This window comes from Eschrichtius robustus, chromosome 17, assembly GCF_028021215.1.
Source record: "Eschrichtius robustus isolate mEscRob2 chromosome 17, mEscRob2.pri, whole genome shotgun sequence".
NCBI lineage: Eukaryota > Metazoa > Chordata > Mammalia > Artiodactyla > Eschrichtiidae > Eschrichtius > Eschrichtius robustus.
The window spans coordinates 50,126,996-50,147,452 of record NC_090840.1 but is presented as its reverse complement, the minus strand read 5'-3'; the positions used below and the strand labels follow the sequence as shown (position 1 = coordinate 50,147,452).

The following is a 20,457-nucleotide window of genomic DNA, read 5'->3' as shown; positions in this document are numbered from 1 at the left end:
ATTCCTCCATGTTGACTCTGTGCCCCCGCCCCCCTAGTCATGTTCTGTGGGAAACCTTTGCTGGTTTTCGTGCCCATGTGGCCTCCCACAGAATCCTGAACTTCTGGTGCTTACAGCACTCTGTTATTATTGCTTATTGAATTATCTGCAAACTCCTTAAAGGAAGGGCCTTCTCTTTCTTGTTAACCTTGGTATCCTCGATGATCATGCCTGGTGATGTTAAATATTTAACATAATTTCCTAAAATTGGAAGGACAAAGGGCTTGCAGTTACTCTAGCAGTCTTACCAAGTTTTCTGGTTAGTTCTTTTTCTGTTTGTGATTATTTTTAACCCATTTTATGACTGTGAAAATACTGAGACTGAATTTTTTGTCACTCTTTCAGTAAGTTACTTAAGTTTTCTGGATTCAGCTTGTTAATCCGTAAAACGTAGATAATAGTTGATATAGGGTTGTTGAGAGAATTGAAGAAGTACTTGTGACTCAGGGTTCTTACTCTCTCCTGTCCAAATAGAAGGTACAGGCAGGCCTCCCTGTAAGAGCTAGAGGTAATATTGCTCTAGTGATTAAGCCATCATTATCCTGAATGGTGAATTTCTTTGACACACTTTTTCTTTTTCACTTGTCCTCTAATAGTGTCTCAATCGTGAACAAGGTATTCACTGGGTCAAAAAAGAAAGACTTCCAGCATTTCTGGAAAGTGATTGCTACTTTGAATACAGGTATTGTAATCCCATCAATATACATATTTTTAAATGATTTTTTTCACCAAAAATAATTTTTCTGTACTTTCTTAATAAAATTGTATACCTTTAAACTCATTTGAGTTTATATTCCACTTGCTATATAGTATAAGATAGAACATTGGTAAAAATCACTTAACTTTTGCAAAGAGATTTTGTAGAAACAGTACCTAATAAATGTATTTCAATTCTGCTTCTTTGATCATTATATTTAAAATTTTTTTCTACTTCTGTAAAGGTATTTATGTTCAGGGTGTTAAAAAATGAATATGAGTGTCATAAAAAAGACAGAATGTTGTAGTGCAGGGCCATGTTTTTCTTTTGTGCTCCCTGACTTCTAAAGTTTAAGTACCTAAACATTCTGAAGTTTTACTAAAATTTGACTTTTGCTTAGAACAACGTTTTTTTTAAATAAAAATAAAATAAATTAAAACAGAATAATTATTAATTAGTAATTCTATGAATAAGCCATTAATTTTAGCAAATCCTAAGAGAATCATCCTGCAGAGTTAGGACGGGAGATTGATTTGAATACATAAAACAAAATTTTAGGTTTTTTTTTTCCTGAATTCTACCATATTTGAAACTTATTTCTAGTTTGTATGATTTCTGAAATGCAGGTTAGCCAGATTGGTTTCACAAGTAAGATGGAGTGAATCAGGCATGAATATCACATTAGGTGCAGATTTTTCTCCCTGGGTCCTGAAAAAACCAACCACTCCACCACCTCCTCCTGTTGAAGAAGATGATGCTATAATTATGAAAAAGTTCTACATTTCTCTTGGCGAGGTAAAAGTGTGAGTGTTTCTTTGTGTCTTGCCGCTTCAGTGAAACTTCTCATTTTAGGGATATGAATTTCATTTGTACCACTTGAATAGGAAAATGATTTCAAATACTTCTAAAGTAGATTTAGCAAATATTCTTTTGGATTTATGCTGACTTATTTGCCCTACACTCTTTCATCTGAAATGTAATTAGAATTATTATCCTCATGTGTACAAAGGAAAAATGCAAAATTGAAGAACATCCCCAATGTCACCTGGGAAGCAAGGGTTTCATTGTTCATTCCAAATTTTTTATTATTTGGAATCTGTAATTTTTGTACAAAACAACAATAAATTGGGCCTTCTCTTCCCTATTGTCAAGATTATTCTTCAGTAATAAAATGCATAACTGTTTAGCTGTTATCAGATAAATTTGCCCTTCACAGTTGGAGAATGTTGGGTGGTATGGGTACATTTGAAGAGATCTAACCTAGAATCAGATGTCCTTTTGGGGAATCACAGTTTAGTGAAAACTGTTGTTTGATCTTTGCCTTTGCCAGGGCGGAAAAATTTTCCTTCTACCCTTCTAAGTTCTTTGCCTGGTCTATTAAAAAAAAAAAATGACATAAGACAGGGTAACAGGAAAAAAACAAATTAATTTAGTATGTACGGGACCCCTATAAGAATATAAGACCCAAGAGCAAGTTGGGCAGTTGAGGCATATATGCCATCCTGAGCTAAGGAATGTGGTAGGGGCCTGGGGCTTCAAAGTGGAGGAGGGTAATTCACAGGACTATAAGAAGACCAGATGTTTGGTAATTAGATGTTTACCTGCCATATACATAGGTCGGTCATTCAGATAAAAGTTATCTCTGGTACTGGCTGTCTCTCAGCCAGGTCCCCTATGTAAATTCTTTTAGGTAGTTAAAGGAGAGGTAAGTGTTTTTCTTGAGTCTTCTGGGTCATGATCTCCTTCAGCTCACAATAATCCACAGTGCCATGGCATATTTTGGGGTCACGTATTCTGCTTCTCTTTAGCCTCTATTTATCATATCTTCTCTCTGGGAACACATTTCTAATACACAGTTCTTGACAAAACCAGGAATTGCAAATATGTTACCCACGTGTTGCTATTCTCCTAGTTTGCATTCATGATGGAGATTGCTAATCAATTATGGCAATTTTCCTGCTGAGCTAGGACTTGGCTCCAAATTCTTTTTCAACACAGCATTCTAGGCAGGCACTTCCAAGTGATCAAAGATGTCATACAAGAGGAAAACTATTTGCCATCTCTGTTGGAATGGATATCCTTATCCTATCTTATGTGAACATTTTTTTCATGTGTAAGCTCCTATTTAATTTCATAGTTTGACAGTTCTATCAGCAATATTTGGCAAAAATGTTAAAAAATTATGCCAGTCCCATTATTCCCTCTGAATAATGCTCAGGGATTTACTGAAGGCACATTTTTCTTTTCTCTTATATTTATTTTTAGGTATTTATTTTTTATGTTAACCCATATGTTATAATAATGTTAGGGATGTCAAAAAATATACCGATAGTAGGGGTCAATAAACATACAAAGGAAAGAATCAATCTAGGGGAATAAGTTCTGATTCCTTACAGGTAAATTTAATCAAATATAAGAGAATAAAAATCCAAGCTAGTTTACTTTTACTATTTTCTGTGATGGAAAAAGCTCATTTCTGTCAACTTGAATAATACTTGAACTATATATTTTTTTAATAGCCTTTAAACTTTGAGGATTCAGTTTTCTTTGGGCCCTTAAATCACTAAACCATGACTATAGATAGGGATTAATCCATATAATTGGTAATATTTCTTTGAGTCTTCAGTTATACCATCTAAACACAAACAATTAACCCATCTTTTAAGAGTGTAAAGTAGGATAGTTAACTGCTTTTATGTCTGGCTAACTATTTCTTTCTCCCCTATCTTCTACTCTCTCTTCTTTTTTGTGCAGTTGAAATAGCAAGGACTCTTGTATGTTGGTCTCTCTCTATTCCTTGAAAGTTCCTTAATTATTTTGGTCTCTTCTCAGTGCTTAGGATACTACTTGTAATAGAGTAGTCATTCAATAACTATGTTGAATGAACATATAATTAGTAATAAATGACTTGGTTTTAGAGGAAGGAAAAGAGGAAACAAAAGGCAATTAGATTCAAAGCTTTTATCTACCAAGGAAACCTTACTTCTAAGAGGGGCAGTGAGTACACCGATGGCACCTGATATTTCTTTCTCTTGCTTTTGGTCTTATTGTGTGGCCTGACTTACCCTGCTAATTCTGCATAATAGTCAGGGAACAATTCTATTCCATTTGAGCCTTGCCTCCTCTGTGAGTGTTCCTTAGGCTAAGGGCCAACCAGGTTGGAGAAAGGAGAGGAGATGAGAGTAATGCTGGACACTCCCTTTTCTGCTTCTGTTGAACAAGCTGGATTATCCTAGAAGAGTAGGTGAGGACATGACTAAGAGAAGCAGGAAGAAGAATCTTCCCAGGAAATCTGAGATGGAGTTTCTTAGGACTGGGGTTCTAGAAGCCGTGTGTCAGGTTGAGAATTGGGTCAGCTGGCTCAGGAGTACATAAAAGAAAGGAAACATTGAAGGCTCCATCCAGGGGCAGGTGAGTCAGGAATCAGCCTTCAGGAAGCATCCAATCCAAGCAAAGTTATGAAAACTGAATCTAAGGTAAAGGGGAAGTTGAGCATGGAGAGGTTTCCAGTGCTACTGAGAGTTAAGTTTTTGTCATATTAGGGAGGAGTTGTTAAAAACACTGAGCCAGGCCAGACAGAATTGGGGGCATGAAATAATTGGGAAAGTTGTGAATGGGAGTAGCTGGCAAAAGATGCATCCAAAGACTGATGAGCCGCTGGTGACTGCCAAGTTAAAGTTAGATGGTGTGAATTTGTAGTGAATCCACGAAGTAGGATTGCATGCTTCTGGTGGAAGAGTGAAGAATTTGATGGGTAGTGAGCTCATTTCTTTCCTTTGATCATCTAATATGAAAATAATCTGAATTGAAATTTCCTTACCATTATTCTCAGTTAATGAGTTTTTCTGTGTACAACATTCTTTTCTTTCACGGCATAATTTTTCCTTTACATATTGCACTATGCAAATGAATATTATCATAATGACTTGTCCAGATCCATGACTGGAAGAATACTGCTAATCTTATGTTAAACAAATGTGCTCCTTTCTTCCTAGGCCTCCTATACTCAAACAAAAGATTGGTTTGCATTAGCAAAACAAAGTCAGCAAACAGTATCAACCTTTTCATTACCTTCTTGTGTATTCCACAACAAAATTGGATCACCAGTTATTTCATCTGTTTCTGGTAAGCAGAAAAGGACAAGAATGACCTCAGAACTCCTTTTTACATCTTCTGTTGTTATTCTAAACTTACAGTACAACACTTAGTGGGTGGGGAGAAAAAATTATCTCCCCTGCAACACCACTTTCTACTGTTTTTCAAGAGACAACCTGATATAGTGAAAAGAGGATGGGTTTAGAACCCAACTCTGATACTTATTAGTTTGTGACTTCTGCAAATAATTCCACTTCTGGGAGCTTTGCTTTTGTCATCTGTAAGATTAGACTAATGATACATACATACTGAATTTATAGAAAATGCTTAGTGCTTCGTACCTAATGGACAGTCAATAAATATTTGTCTTGTCATTATTTCCTGTCACAGTTTACAAATTCTTATTATTAAGCCTTTGAAATGAAGTGGGTGCAACCTTTCTCTTCTCCCCAAAGTAAATAGTGATTTATGGAACTTGAGTTTTCCTTCTGTTTTTAAGTTCAGACTGTTTCTCACCTTGAAAAGCAGATAAATTTCTACTGTGGGGAACTTTTGTGGGTGATACAAACTTTTCATAAATAAAGGGAACCTTCCAGAAATGGGAGTAATTAAATATGATGTTGCTAGAGGGAAAAAAAATCTTGCAATGTGATTCAGGAGGGGAACTCAGCAATTCACTAACAATTCTTACATAATTCCTTTGAAAAGTATAAGCAACCTCTGGAGGTGATAAGTCTGGATTCTCTAGGATTGAACCCAAATCTAGGTAAAGGGGGAAATCATCTTCCTAATTGGAAATTGCTGAATTTATAGATTTCTTGCTATTTTCCCCAAATAGTAAAGTAGAAAATTGGAGAGTGACGTTAGTAAGCAGGAAGAGAAAGGATAGCAGGAAGGCAGTAAGCAGAAGTGCCAGGCTTGCACTTTACCTCCAAGTCTGTGGGGTTGAGTGTATACCCAGTATCCTTTCACAGGTTTACAAAAGTCTAATCTCAATTTTGGGGAAGTTTAGTATATTTATTTTCAATTAAAATTGTAATGAAACATTTCCAGTTCATTGAGACTTGAAATCTTTTACTGAGAAAACTGAGAGTGGGACACATGGATCAGGGTTTTCCTGATCCACGGCTTTGCAAGGGGTAGATTTGCCATGTGAAATAAAGCACTGATATCAGATATTTCACTGATCTCTGAAAGACAGAAGAATAGGGGCTAGACTATATCTTTAGAAAAAGTGTAAAAGCAATCCATTTGTATTTGTAAGTCTTCACAAGGGCCTTATGCAATTTTGTAATTTTAATGATAGGTTGTAAGTATAGTAGTAATTGAATCTTTCTGATAAAATAGTGAATTTTTTAAATTGCTAGTATGACTCCAGTTCTGGTCTGTTCATCTATCATCTCATCACCTATGGCAGCTAATTTTATTTTACCATACAACATGAAATATTAAAGTACATACAGTTGTTTGATGTACACATTCTAATTCTTTAATAGATTTGGCCTTTGTATGTTGACATTTTCAGCCTGGAATATTACATTTTAAAAGTGTATAATGTCTTTTTGAAGATCCTCTTTATTAAGGATATCAAAGATTTAATTCATCTGCCACCAATATCCCCTTTCATGTCCAGGGAAGACATGGCTAATCCTTGTTGGCAGTTTTTTTCTCTACTGATCCCAAATGTAGCCTTAGACTCCTCATGACACAGGTCCCTGCAGTCACTACCGATGATAAACCCATTTGCCATCCTAGCTCTATAACATCTAGTTAATAATTAAAAGAAAACTTTTACATTCATATCTGATCTAATAGCCTTTTATGATTTAATGCAGAGAGTTTTATCTTTGATGATGGAGTTCACCCCAGGACGGAAAAGGGCCCATCTACAACCACTAGGTTAATTTCCAAATTTGAAGAAGATGGGCCTGTATCTCTACAAGACACTCCTTCTCAAGCTCTTCTGAGGACATACCTTGAAAAGCAACAGGATGTTGATGAAAGCCTGACATTGCATTTCTCAACATGTGAAGAGTTTTTAAGATCTTATATAAACTTTATTTTGAGAGTGGCAATTCATCAAATACTTGGAGCACCACTTAGAGAAAGCCCAGATTATATAAATTTCAGAAATGTAACAGAAGTGGTATTAGATGAGTGTTTGGGGACTACCTCTGGCAAGAATGTTTTGCTGAGTGAAACGCTAAAGGAAAAGTCAGAAGACATGTTAGCACAAGCAGTTTCAAAAACTGAGAGCGTTGGACTAGAAAGCAGGGCTAATTGGTGTATTTCTCACAAAACTTATGACATTGGCAATAGAAAGGAGTTTGAAAGATTTAAGAAATTTATAAAAGGTACATTAGGGGAGAGATATTGGTGGCTCTGGATGGATATTGAGAGGTTAAAAGTTCTTAAGGATCGTGGAAGACATCAAAGGTATTTCTACTTTTTTATTTTTCAAAACAGTTTTAAAACCAAATTATAGAATATTAGTTTGGGTCATCTAAGCACCGGCAGAAAGCCTGAAATAAATATTTAAATGTAATTTATACTTTTAGAGGAATGAATAATAATAAGATTTATTTTATTATAATAATATTGATTTACGTAAAAGATACCTTATGCCAGCGTAAGGGGCTGGCTGTTCCTAGCAGCCTGCTCAGTTAACAAATTCTATGGTCTTTAGTCAGGTGCCACTTAGACATTCATATCTGAATGTGATAGCGGCTAGATATGATGCGGGCTATCCTCTAGAGAGCCTCTTAAAAGTCTGATGGGGCACAGGTCTTTGGCCGCTCCATATGTTTTAGGTCACTATAAGTCTTAAGAACCTTAAGAGGACCCTGCTTTAGGAAAGTCCTTATCTTGTGTTTTCCTGATCTGCTCTGAACTCTGAAGCAGATCAACTATAGCAGACCGCAGTTCCCATTAAAGGTTTGACTGAGTAAGTACTAGTGACTGGATTATTCCAGTTATCTCAGTGGCATTCAGATCATAATGCCACTGTTGTTGATCATAATGATCATAACGTCATTGTTGTACACAGTTATAAGAGCAGGGATTACCAAATGGTTAATTATGAAGCATGACCTGATTGATCCCAGGGTAGAAGGACACTACCACTTGCCAAGACATGTTAGGGAAGGGATATGCAAGCAACCTACATAGATTCTTCAGAATTAATACTGTATTAGTTCCTATTGTTGCTATAATAAATTACCACAAACTAAGTGGCTTAAATCAACACGAATTAATTCTCTTACAGTTAAAAGGTTAGAAATCTAAAATGGGTATGCAGGGCTGCATTCCTTCTGAGCACTCTAGGGGAAAATCCATTTCCTTGCCTTTTCCAGCTTCTGAGGCCACCTACTTTCCTGGGCTTATGCCCCCTTCCTCCATCTCCAAAGCCGGCAGCATGACATCTTTTCTCCTCTCTGACCGCTGCTTCTATCCTCACTTCTTTTCTCTATGACTATTACCCTCCTGCCTCCATCTTAGAAGGACTGTTAAGATTACATTAGCACCAACTAGATAAGCCAGGATGATCTCCTCAAAATCCTAATCACATCTTCAGAGTGCCTTCTGTCATGTAAGGTAACATTCTTAGGTTCTGGAGATTAGGATATGGACATCTTTGTAAGGCCATTGTTTGGCCTACCAAAAATACCCTTCCCATTCCCATATCTGTGAGAAATATTTTTATCTCCCTGTAACTCACTTTTGGTTTTAAGATAGTTCATTACTTGCCTGCAACATTTTGGAAGTGAAAATATTTGGCTAGTTGAATATTGTGTCAGTGTGTGTGTATGTTTGTGTATGTGTTTTATTTCAGACATATTGAGAAGATGAAAAAATGCTATCTAGTGAGCAGTGGAGACTGCTACCTTTCTGCAGAAATCTTATCAAAATTTAAACTGCTAGATGGATCTCAGTGGAATGAAGAACACTTAAAAAATATTCAGACTGAGGTTGTAAAACCCTTACTTCTTTATTGGTAAGAAAAAATAATATGAATCAAAGTTATTTGCTTTCACTTTTCTTAAGCTAGTTGCAAGTTATACTTTTTTGTCTTAAGGCTGTAACATTTATGGAAATTTTAAATGGCAAGATTATTATATCTTTGGCCTTCTCTAAAGTACCTATCCTTTAGATAATTTTGATATTTGAGGGACTTTAAATCCATACTAGATTAAGTACTAGACAGTACTTAAGCTCCGTTTGAACTTTGTGAGCATATCCTTCTACCCCTGACCTTTTTACGCTCAGGACCTCATGAAATTGATGTGTGTGTGTGTGTGTGTGTGTGCATGTGTGCGCATGTGTACATGCAGCTTGAGTTAGATTTGTCTCAATAAACATTCCATGAGCACTTTCTATGGGCCAAGTGTTGTGCTAAGGATACAAGGGTAAAACACAGTCAAGTCTAGTGATCCTAGTCTAGTGGGAGGAACATACATATAAAATGAGTGTAATAAAAGAAAGTGTGGTGAATGCACAGGATACAGAGAAGAGGTAATATTTCACCCGCGACTCGAGGGACTCTAAACAAGAGAAAGAGAATGGACCTAGTGGAGAAAATGTGTGCCTTCTGAGGATCAGTGAGCTGTCCAGTGTGGCTGTGATGGATCTGATCATGTTACTTCTCTGCTTTAAGTCTTTAACTAGTTACCCCAAGGCTTTCAGTGTAAGGTTCAAATTCCTTAAGTTAACAAATAAGATTATCATGATTTTTTTTCAATGATATGTGTTTATTTCATTAGCTCAATCACATCCCCCCTTTTTTTTCTTAACATCTTTATTGGAGTATAATTGCTTTACAATGGTATGTTAGTTTCTGCTTTATAACAAAGTGAATCAGTTATACATATACTTATATCCCCATATCTCTTCCCTCTTGCGTCTCCCTCCCTCCCACCCTCCCTATCCCACCCCTCCAGGTGGTCACAAAGCACCGAGCTGATCTCTCTGTGCTATGCAGCTGCTTCCCACTAGCTATCGGTTTTACATTTGGTAGTGTATATATGTCCATGCCACTCTCTCACTTTGTCCCAGCTTACCCTTCCCCCTCCTTGTGTCCTCAAGTCCATTCTCTAGTGATCTGTGTCTTTATTCCCGTCTTGCCCTTAGGTTCTTCATGACCTTTTTTTTTTTTTTTTTTAGATTCCATATGTCTGTGTTAGCATACAGTATTTGTTTTTGTCTTTCTGACTTACTTCACTCTGTATGGCAGACTCTAGGTCCATCCACCTCGCTACAAATAACTCAATTTCGTTTCTTTTTATGGCTGAGTAATATTCCATTGTATATCTGTGCCACATCTTCTTTATCCATTCATCTGTTGATGGACACTTAGGTTGCTTCCAAGTCCTGGCTATTGTAAATAGAGCTGCAATGAACATTGTGGTACATGACTCTCTTTGAAGGAATAAACCTACCTAAGGAGACAAAAGACCTGTATGCACAAAATTATAAGACACTGATGAAAGAAATTAAAGATGATACAAATAGATGGAGAGATATACCATGTTCTTGGATTGGAAGAATCAACATTGTGAAAATGACTATACTACCCAAAGCAATCTACAGATTCAGTGCAATCCCTATCAAACTACCAATGGCATTTTTCACAGAACTGGAACAAAAATTTTCACAATTTGTATGGAAACACAAAAGACCCCGAATAGCCATAGCAATCTTGAGAAAGAAAAACGGAACTGGAGGAATCAGGCTCCCTGACTTTAGACTATACTACAAAGCTACAGTAATCAAGACAGTATGGTACTGGCACAAAAACAGAAATATAGATCAATGGAACAGGATAGAAAGCCCAGAGATAAATCCACGCACATATGGTCACCTTATTTTTGATAAAGGAGGCAAGAATATACAATGGAGAAAAGACAGCCTCTTCAATAAGTGGTGCTGGGAAAACTGGACAGCTACATGTAAAAGAATAAAATTAGAACACTCCCTAACACCATACACAAAAATAAACTCAAAATGGATTAAAGACCTAAATGTAAGGCCAGACACTATCAAACTCTTAGATGAAAACATAAGCAGAACACTCTATGACATAAATCACAGCAAGATCCTTTTTGACCCAGCTCCTAGAGAAATAGAAATAAAAACAAAAATAAACAAATAGGACCTAATGAAACTTAAAAGCTTTTGCACAACAAAGGAAACCATAAACAAGATGAAAAGGCAACCCTCAGAATGGGAGAAAGTATTTGCAAATGAAGCAACTGATAAAGAATTAGTCTCCAAAATTTACAAGCAGCTCATGCAGCTCAATATAAAAAAAACAAACAATCCAATCCAAAAATGGGCAGAAGACCTAAATAGACATTTCTCCAAAGAAGATGTACAGATTGCCAACAAACACATGAAAGAATGCTCAACATCACTAATCATTAGAGAAATGCAAAGCAAAACTACAATGAGGTATCATCTCACACCAGTCAGAATGGCCATCATCAAAAAATCTACAAACAATAAATGCTGGAGAGGGTTTGGAGAAAAGAGAACCCTCTTGCACTGTTGGTGGGAATGTAAATTGATACAGCCACTATGGAGAACAGTATGAGGTTCCTTAAAAAACTACAAATAGAACTACCATACGACCCAGCAGTCCCACTACTGGGCATATACCCTGAGATTGTCATGATTTGTCCCTGCCTATGTCTCTGGCATTATCTCCCATCTAGGTATTCCAGATTACTTGTAAACTTTTTATTTTTCCATATATAGAGAGAATGTTGTTTTTCTCTTTCTCTATAAACTTCTATTCTTAAATATTTAAGAAATGCAGAAAGGTGTAAATTATACTATAATAGGCACCTGTGTACACACCACCCAACTTAAAAAATCATTACTAATACAGTAGAAGCTTTCCTTTTTTAAATTTAACTTTTTGTTTTGAGAGAACTGTAGATTCATATGCAGCTGTAAGAAATAATACAGAGATTCTGTATACCTCACCCAATTTCTTTCAATGGTAACATCTTGCATAACTGCAGTGCAATATTGCAATGAGGAAATTTACATTGATGTAACTCTCCAATCTTTTTTCATATTTTGCCAGCTTTACAAGCATTTATTTCTCTGTGTATAGTTAGTTCTATATAGTTTTATCAGATGCATTTGCTGTTACAGTCAAGATACAGAGCAGTTACATTACCACATGCCTCCCTTTGTACTGCTCTCTCTTACAACCATACCTACCTCTTTCCTTCCCTCTTTCTCATAATTCCTAGAAACTACTAATCTATTATATAAATGAAATAATACAATATGTAATCTTCGGGGATTGGTTTTTTCATTCAGCATAATTCCTTTGCTATCCATCCAAGTTGTTTTGTTCTTTTTCATTGCTGAGTAGTATTCTGTTGTACGGATGTTATACATTCATTCACTAATTGAAGGACATTAGGGTTGTTTCCAGTCTTTCGATATTACTAATAAAGCTGCTATGAACATTGATGTACAGGTTTCTGCATGAACGTAAGTCTTCCTTTCTCTGGGATAAATGTCCTAGAGTGAGATTAGTGGGTCATATAGTCTGTTTTTAGTTTCAGTAGAAACTGCCAAACTATTTTCCAGGGTTGATGTACCCTTTTACATTCCCACCAGCAGTGTATGAATGATCCAGTTTTTCTGCATCCTTGCAATTGTTTGATGTTGCCACAGTTTTCTATTTTAGCCAGTAAATACTTATCTACTTATTTTTATAAGTGTGTAGTGATATCTCATTGTAGTTTTACTTTGAAACTCTCCCGTTGTTAATGATGCTGAATGTCTTTTATATGCTTATTTGTCATTTGCATATACACTTCATTGACATATCTGTGTGTTTTGTACATTTTCTGATTGTGTTCTTTCTTATTATTGAGTTTTAGAGTTATTTTTATATTCTAGATAGTAGCCATTAGTCAGATATATAGTTTGCAAATATTTTCTTCCAGTCTTTAGCTTGTCTTCTTAAAGACAAGCTTTCTGAAGTCTTCTTAAAAAGGTCTTTCATACCTTCTGGATGGGTGAACATGTAGAGGTGCACCCACATCCCTTGCCCTATGCTTCTCTTCCATCTGGCTATTTCTGAGTTATATCCTTTTATAGTAAGCCAGTCATCTAGATTAAGCAAACAAGTAAAAATATTGTGGATAATGGGAACCAGAATTCTCATCAATGTGGAAGAGAGTTACAAATATAGAAGAGAACAGAGTGAATCCTGTGGTGATGAACTGGAATTAGAGGTGCAAATGGAAAATGCAGCTTTCACAAACTCATGTTACCATACTAATTATGAAGACTTATTCACTGAAAAAAACAGGACAAATCAAACAACAGAAGACCATGCAGACAAGAAAGAAAACAACTTGCAAGGGAAAATCTGAAATTAAACATGTGTGGGATTTTCCCTGGGAGGGGGAGGGGAATATATTGGAGGACTCTCTAAATGAAGGGTTCCACTTAATTGTTACTACAAATGTTTCATTAGAGTAGAGGCAGTTATCCTCTTGAGCCAAGTTTATTCAACTAATGCAAACTTTCCTATGTCAAATACACCTACTATTAAGAATAAATGTAACCGTATCTGAAAAACCAAAAAAAATGAGTCTTTTATAGAGCAAAATTTTTGAATGCTGATGAGGCCTTCCTTTTATGGATTATACCTGTGGTGTCAAACCTGAGAACTCTTTGCCTAGTGCTATATTCTGAAGATTTTCTCCTATGTTTTTCCTAAAAACCTTATAATTTTATGTTTTACATTTAAGTCCATGGCCCATTTTGAGTTATTTTTTACATGTAGTGTGAGGTTTAGGTCAAGGTTCAATTTTGGTTTGTTTTTTTTCTTGCTTATGGATATCCAGTTGCTCATCTTCATTTATTGAAAAGGCTGTTTTTCCTCTTTCCTTCTTTTCTATGTTTTCCATTAATATACAGTGAAAGCAAACTGTATAGATTCACATAGCCACCATGACAATCAGTGTACAAACAATTCTATCATCTTAAGAAACTCTCACACCACCCTTTTGTCATTAGACTCTTCCTCCACTCCCAACCCCTGGCAGCCACTGATCTGTTCTTTGTCACTATAGTTTTGTCTTTTTAGAATGTCATATAATTATACAGTATTAACTTCTGTTGGTCAGCATAATGCCACTGAAGCATAATGCATCCCAATTGTTGCATGTACCGTAGTTCATACATTTTGTTATTTGGGCTTTCCAGTTGTTATTTGTTGGTAAGTAGAAATGTGATTGAATTTGTGTGTACTCACTCAGTGTTGGAGAGGGCAAAAGCCCTTCCAGGCTCAGTTGCTAACCTCAAACAGGCCTGCTGTGCTTTTCTGGCTCTTTTGGTGCTCTTCCGTTCTCAGATCCATCAGGCACTTCCTTCTTCTTCTCACCGACACACCAATGTCTTGCAGGTCTTATGGCTGATCTTTTGTACCCACCTGCCTGTATATTGGGGTTTGTGGGGATACCGTGTCACATTAACATTTTGTTCTAAATGTCGTCTGTGAGTTTTTGGTTTTGCCATCTAGCTGTTCTGTCTGTTTTTATGAAGGGATTCTGAGAGGTAGAAAAACAGTATTGCTGACTTTGCCATTTTCCCAGAATTCTTTCTTAACCTTTTTTCTTGATCTAGCTAAATCCTGTATATTCTTTAAAATTCAAACCTAAACACAGACAAACATTCATGTCACCACCATGTTGCTTGGGAAATAAAGCATTACCGAGACCCCTGAAGTTGCCTTCCTGATCATGCCATCCTTACTCCCACTTGGGGGTAACCAGTATCTTGACTTTTGTGATTATCGCCTTGCTTTTCTTTGTAGTTTTACCAACCATGTATGCAAATAAATCCCTAAGCATGTATTTTTATCTGCCTGTTCTACAACTTTATAAAAATGGAATCATGTTGTATGCCTTCTTTGCGTCTTCTATCAACAATATATTTGTAAGATTTGACTATAACTGTATTTAAGAGTTTTATTAATTTTCACTGTTGTATATGGTATTCCAGTGCATGAATATACCATAATTTATTTATTGTTTTAAAAAATTTGTGTCATTTTCTGTTTTCACAATTACAAGCAATGCTGTACACATATCCATTTTTCCAAAGTAGTTGTACCAATTTGCATTCCCACCAACCAGAATATGAGAGTATCCATTGCTACAAATCCATGGTAACATTTAATATTGTCAGATTCTTAAATTTTTGCCTATGTATTTGGTATGTCATTGGTGTTTTGTGCTTTTTCACTTACATTTCCCTGATTATTGGTGAGGTTGATAACCTTTTCAATATTGAGTGGTCATTTGGATTTCAACTTTCATGAATTGCCTGTTTATCTTCCTTGCCCATTTTTCTATTGCGAGATACATAGATAGATGGATAGATAAATAGATATAGATGGATATACATACATTCACATACACACACATGTATGTACCTATATATACGTGTTTACACACACATATATTGGATGCAGTTCCTTTGGTGGACTGCGTGGCAAATACCTTCTCCCGCTCTCTAGAGCTTCAGATTGAGGTGTACAATCAATGTACATGAGAACCTGTATGATGGAAGCGTGAAAAAGAATACAATACCTGTTTAGGATTGACTGTGAAATGTAGTCCACAATATTTGATGAATTCACGTAGTGGCTAATAAAAACTTAATGCAATGAATTAAATAAGAATGCAAGATTAAAATGGGGTCATGTGAATATACTGTAATGATGGGAATTAGAAAATTGATATACCCGGATTTCCTGTCCAGCACATGTATGATTTATTTGATAAGGGTCTTGTAAATATGCCCACTTACTAATTGGCATGAAAATAAGAGGTAATTTTAGATATTTCCAAGTCTGCAAGTAAAGGTTTTGAAATATGGTGTAAAATGACCACCCAGATCTTTACAGGGTGCTTTCTGATCCTAAACTAATTATGGACTTTGGGTTCTCTTCCACTCCTAACCTGTGTTTACATCAGGAAAGTATCTACCATCTTCCTGTTTTTAAAGGGAGGCAATTTTCTACCAGGACCTGAAATATGAAGTGGGAATTAGTCTTTGGGCCGTGGCACCAGGGGGAAAACCTAGTCCAAGAAGTAATTAACAACAGGCCCTGACTGCTGGAGTTAACCCCATAGGCAATATAGAGTTAGCCCACAGACTGAGTATGGGAATATCCATCCAGTTAAGTGGGGCCTTGATATTGTGCCAAACATTCTTTTTCCTAAATTTCTGGCAGTAGTGTAGGTCTTTCATTTATTATCTAAATTGTTATAAAATTAATTCTTACCTTTAAATTTAAGGCTTGAAAATAGATCATATGATTCATAATCCACTTTAGTAGTATACTTCAGCATTATAAAAATGTTTATATATTTTTAAATGTTAATTTCATCCACTAGTTTTTATTTGGTATTATAGATAAATTGTAAACTGCTTTAAAACAGATCACAGGTACATTTTATTTTTGTTTTACTAGAAACTGTAAATTATTTTTTAAAATTCCTTCATCGAATAGATATATAGGTTTCTTTTTCTTATCAAGCAGATAATAATTTGAATGCAATTTTATTAATTATTTTTTCTTCGTGTATATTGCCTCTTTATATTGTATAAGTGAATGTGATTTCAGGCAGTTGATATATCATAGAATAACATTGGAGGGAGGAGCTAGGCAGCAGAAAAAGAAGAAATTATTAGAAAAGGGATGTGGCAAGACTGATAATTGTGAGCACAGATATTATACATTTGGTAGCCTCTTGATTTTTGAGGCTTATTGTCTAGTTTAATCTTAAATTTGTTTTTCCTCCAACTAGGGCACCAAGATTCTGTGTTACTCATTCACCCTCAACAAAACATGCTAGTGCTGAACTGAAATTCTGGCACCTTCGTCAAGAGAAACCAAGGAAGGATGTCGACCCTTTTCCACAAATGGCAACCCTCTTGCCATTAAGACCTAAATCTTGCATTCCACAGATACCTGAGATGCAGGTAGGATGTACATCGATACTTTGATCTCTTAAGTTTGTAATAAAATATCCATGCTTGGGTTTTGTACACTAGTACTTAAGTTTCATCATAAACCTTTTGTTGTTGTTGTTAATGTACATGCTGCAACAATTAGGAAATAAGAAAACCTGTGGTTTGTTCTCCACCAATCAGCCAATGTGATCTTCTAAAGATGCGTGATCATGTACTCACTTGCTCAAAACTCTCTAGTGGCCTCCTCTCTCACTCAGAATACAAGCCAAAGTCTTTACACAGCTGTTCACACCCCTGCTAACTTCCTGACCTTATTTCCTAGCATTCTTCTCTAGCTTACACCACTCCACACTGGCCTCTTTGCTGTTCTTGGAACACACCAAGCAAAAACCTGGGAGGGTTGAACTTGCTGTTCCCTTCACTTGCAGCACCCTTCCTCCGGATATGTTGCCCCTCACTCACTTTGGTGTCTGCTCAGATATCCCTTAATCAGAGAGGCTATCCTTGACTCTTCCATGTAAGCACACTTGTGCGGGACAGCACAGATACCCTACCTCACTATCGGAGCCCTCTGCTCTGCTTTATTTTGCTTTATTGTACTTAAGACCACGTGATTTATGTTTATTGTCTTTCCGCTCCTACTAGAATATAAGGGATTTTTCTTTGTTAACTGCTTTTCCTCAGTGCCTAGAACAGTGCCTGGCGCTTAATAAATATAAACTGAACAAATGAGTGAAAAGTAGCAACAGCAAAATTAGAAATAGTGAGCATTTTTTCACAATGGGGAAGAATAAGATAGTACAAAAGATAGGGGGGAAAAGTCCACAAAGAGAAGAAAAGTTAACCAACTTTACAGAGAAGAAGTAAATAATCCTATATGCTTTGGCATAGAGATATAATAAATGTAGCTAACACCTGCATTTCAGAAGTAAGGAGCCTTATTAATCTTTCTAGCTTTAAAGGTGTCACAGAATGTTAAGTGTTATTGGCCATAGTCACACACAAGCCCTTCAAAAAAAAGATTACTTTATGATCAGGATATCTTATTTTTAAAAGTCAGGAAGATGTATAATTACAGTTTTTAAAATTCTGCTTCTACAAGTAGTGCTTTAGAGCTGGAAATACCTTACAGTTTTTCTGTTAGTGGTTTCTTAATCCTATATACATACTAGAATCACATAGAGAGCTTTTAAACATACTGGTGCCTGGGTCCCACCTTCAGAGAGTCTGATTTAATTGATATAGACTGGGTGAGAGTCACTGTAAAATCAGGAGGTTGGCTTAGAATTGAAGTTCTCATCCTGCCTGAACATTAGAATCACATTTTAGAACCTACATTTTAATAAGATTCCTAGGTGATGCGTAGGCAAAGCATTGCTACAGGCTGGTGGTTCTCAAGCTTCAGCATGCGTGAGTCACCTGAGTCAGAATAGAGACTTCAGGGCTGCACCTAAAGATCAATATTCAGTTGGTCTGGGATGGGGCCCAAGGATTTGCATATCTAACAGGCTCCCTCCCACGTGATGTTTTTGCTGCTGGTCTGGGGACCACACTTTGAGTTAGTGTCACTGTAGTGAACTAATGGTTTCTTATCCATTGTTTAGACATTTTTCTGACCTCCTTTGCACTTGTGGCCTTTTTGTATGCCACTCTACTGATAAATCTGAGCTTCCTTGTTAGCTCATGTGACTTTGTGACCCAGTCACCAAGTTAATACAAATCTTAGAGGTGTGGTGTAGGGAGCACATCATCTGATAACATTTGGCTTTCTGAGTACCATCACCATATGTGGTCATCGGTGTTTTCTAGTTGGATAACTAATTCTGATCTCATTCTGTTTCCCCCGCAGAAAACAGTGTAAGGAATGGAACTCGATTCTATTTTCTTTATTTTTCCTGTTTTAAAAGTTGAGATATCATTTATGTAGAGTAAAATTCACCCTTTTTAGTGTACTGTTCTGTAATTTTTGACAAATATATACATTGTGTAGCTACCATCACAATCATGATATAGAGCAGCTCCTTAACCCACCCCCCAATTCTACTGTGCCCTTTTGTCAGTTTTTTCTCTATCAGTTTCTTTCTGGCTACTTTTCTTGCTTTCTCCCAAGCCAGAAAGCTCAAAAATTCTAATTTAGGCCATCCTCTCATTTTAAGTATAATACACTTAAAAAATTTTTTTATAGTAAGAAAACTTTTTTATTGTGGTAAAAAGCACATAACAAAATTTACCGTCTTAACCATTTTCAAGTGTACACTGAGGTAGTAAGTATATTTGCATTGCTGTGAAACAGATCTTCAGAACTATTTTACCTTGCAAATTTGAAACTATATACCCATTAACCAACCCCTCCTGCATCCCCTGGTAACCACCATTCTACTTTGTGTCTATGAATTTGCCACTTCTGTATGATACACTTTTCATAAGCCCAGTCCCCTGTGGTCCCACTCATTTAGTGAGTATTGGTTAATGTCATGCTTTGTTCCAAATTACTAAAACAGATGTGAGCCCTGATACCTAGAATGTTATAAGTAAAACATACTTAAGTAATTAATTTTGTTTAGAGAATTCTTAAAAAAATATTAGTAGCTGTTAGGCACCTAGAGTGTATATAAGATTTTATTGTTTGTTCTGGATAATAAAGCATCACAAATAAATTTCTTGCTCTCCAGCAGCACATATTACATTCTAATTGAAGTTGACATATAAGAAAAGTTTGTTTCTTTTTCAAATTATAAAAATAATAAAACTACTGTAAATTTGGAAACTGAAGAGACAAATCACTCTGATCTCACCAACTTGTAGACAACTATTAACCTATTTTCTCTTAGGCTTTTTGTGAATTTTTAATTGTAATATACTTATATTTTTCGATTCTGATAATTTCTTTTAACATCTTCATCAGTATTTTTCCATAATTTTCATAATCCTTACTTTTAAGTATTATATAATGTTACATTTATATATAATATATATATATATAAATACATGTATAAGTATATATAATTGCTTCTTTCTCCTCTCTTTGGACATTTAGGTGTTTGTATTTTTTTGATTCATGTATGTAGCATCTCATGTTCTAGATTTAAATAATTAACTTTTACCGTAAAGAACATTTAAGAATGAGAAGAATACCCATGAAAATAAAATGTCCAAAAATGGAAGGAAATAGTTCTGTTAAGATATAAGTCTCTTATGGACCAGTGGTGTCCACACATCTTTTCCCGCCCTGCTACCTGCATTCCCTACCCCACCACACACACATACACATACACACACAGAGCACTAAAACTTATTCAGTTACAGAATAAAGTTTTTACAAAGTTCTTCCTCCAGGAAAGAGTCTTTTTTCATAATAATGTAAAGCCTTTGGCCTTGTTTTTTTAATACTCTAAATAGGTATAGGGATTTCAGCCTGCTGGTTGCATGAAAGTCGGAGTTTGAGAAGGAGAATAAAAAATATCCTCCTTCTCAAACATAGCATAGTAAGTGGTAGAGTGAGGAAAGAAATCCTCTAATGATCAAAACAATTTTGAGGTATTTTTGGAGAGCTATGCTTTATTCTCTGTCCTTTTTTCCCCATTTTGCCCATTTTTCACTTTGTTCATTAT

The 20,457-nt window shown here is 35.9% G+C and overlaps 1 protein-coding gene across 1 annotated transcript in view; it reads left to right on the top strand.

The window, feature by feature from the left end:
- The window catches only part of RGS22 (regulator of G protein signaling 22), a 168,269-nt gene that overhangs the window by 54,795 nt on the left and 93,017 nt on the right, over window positions 1–20,457 (top strand). Inside the window, exons 5-10 of the mRNA XM_068525488.1 lie at window positions 636–721; window positions 1,363–1,531; window positions 4,732–4,861; window positions 6,667–7,267; window positions 8,664–8,825; window positions 16,681–16,855. Coding sequence (XP_068381589.1) covers window positions 636–721; window positions 1,363–1,531; window positions 4,732–4,861; window positions 6,667–7,267; window positions 8,664–8,825; window positions 16,681–16,855 — 1,323 coding nt within the window. The remainder of the gene's footprint in view (window positions 1–635; window positions 722–1,362; window positions 1,532–4,731; window positions 4,862–6,666; window positions 7,268–8,663; window positions 8,826–16,680; window positions 16,856–20,457) is intronic.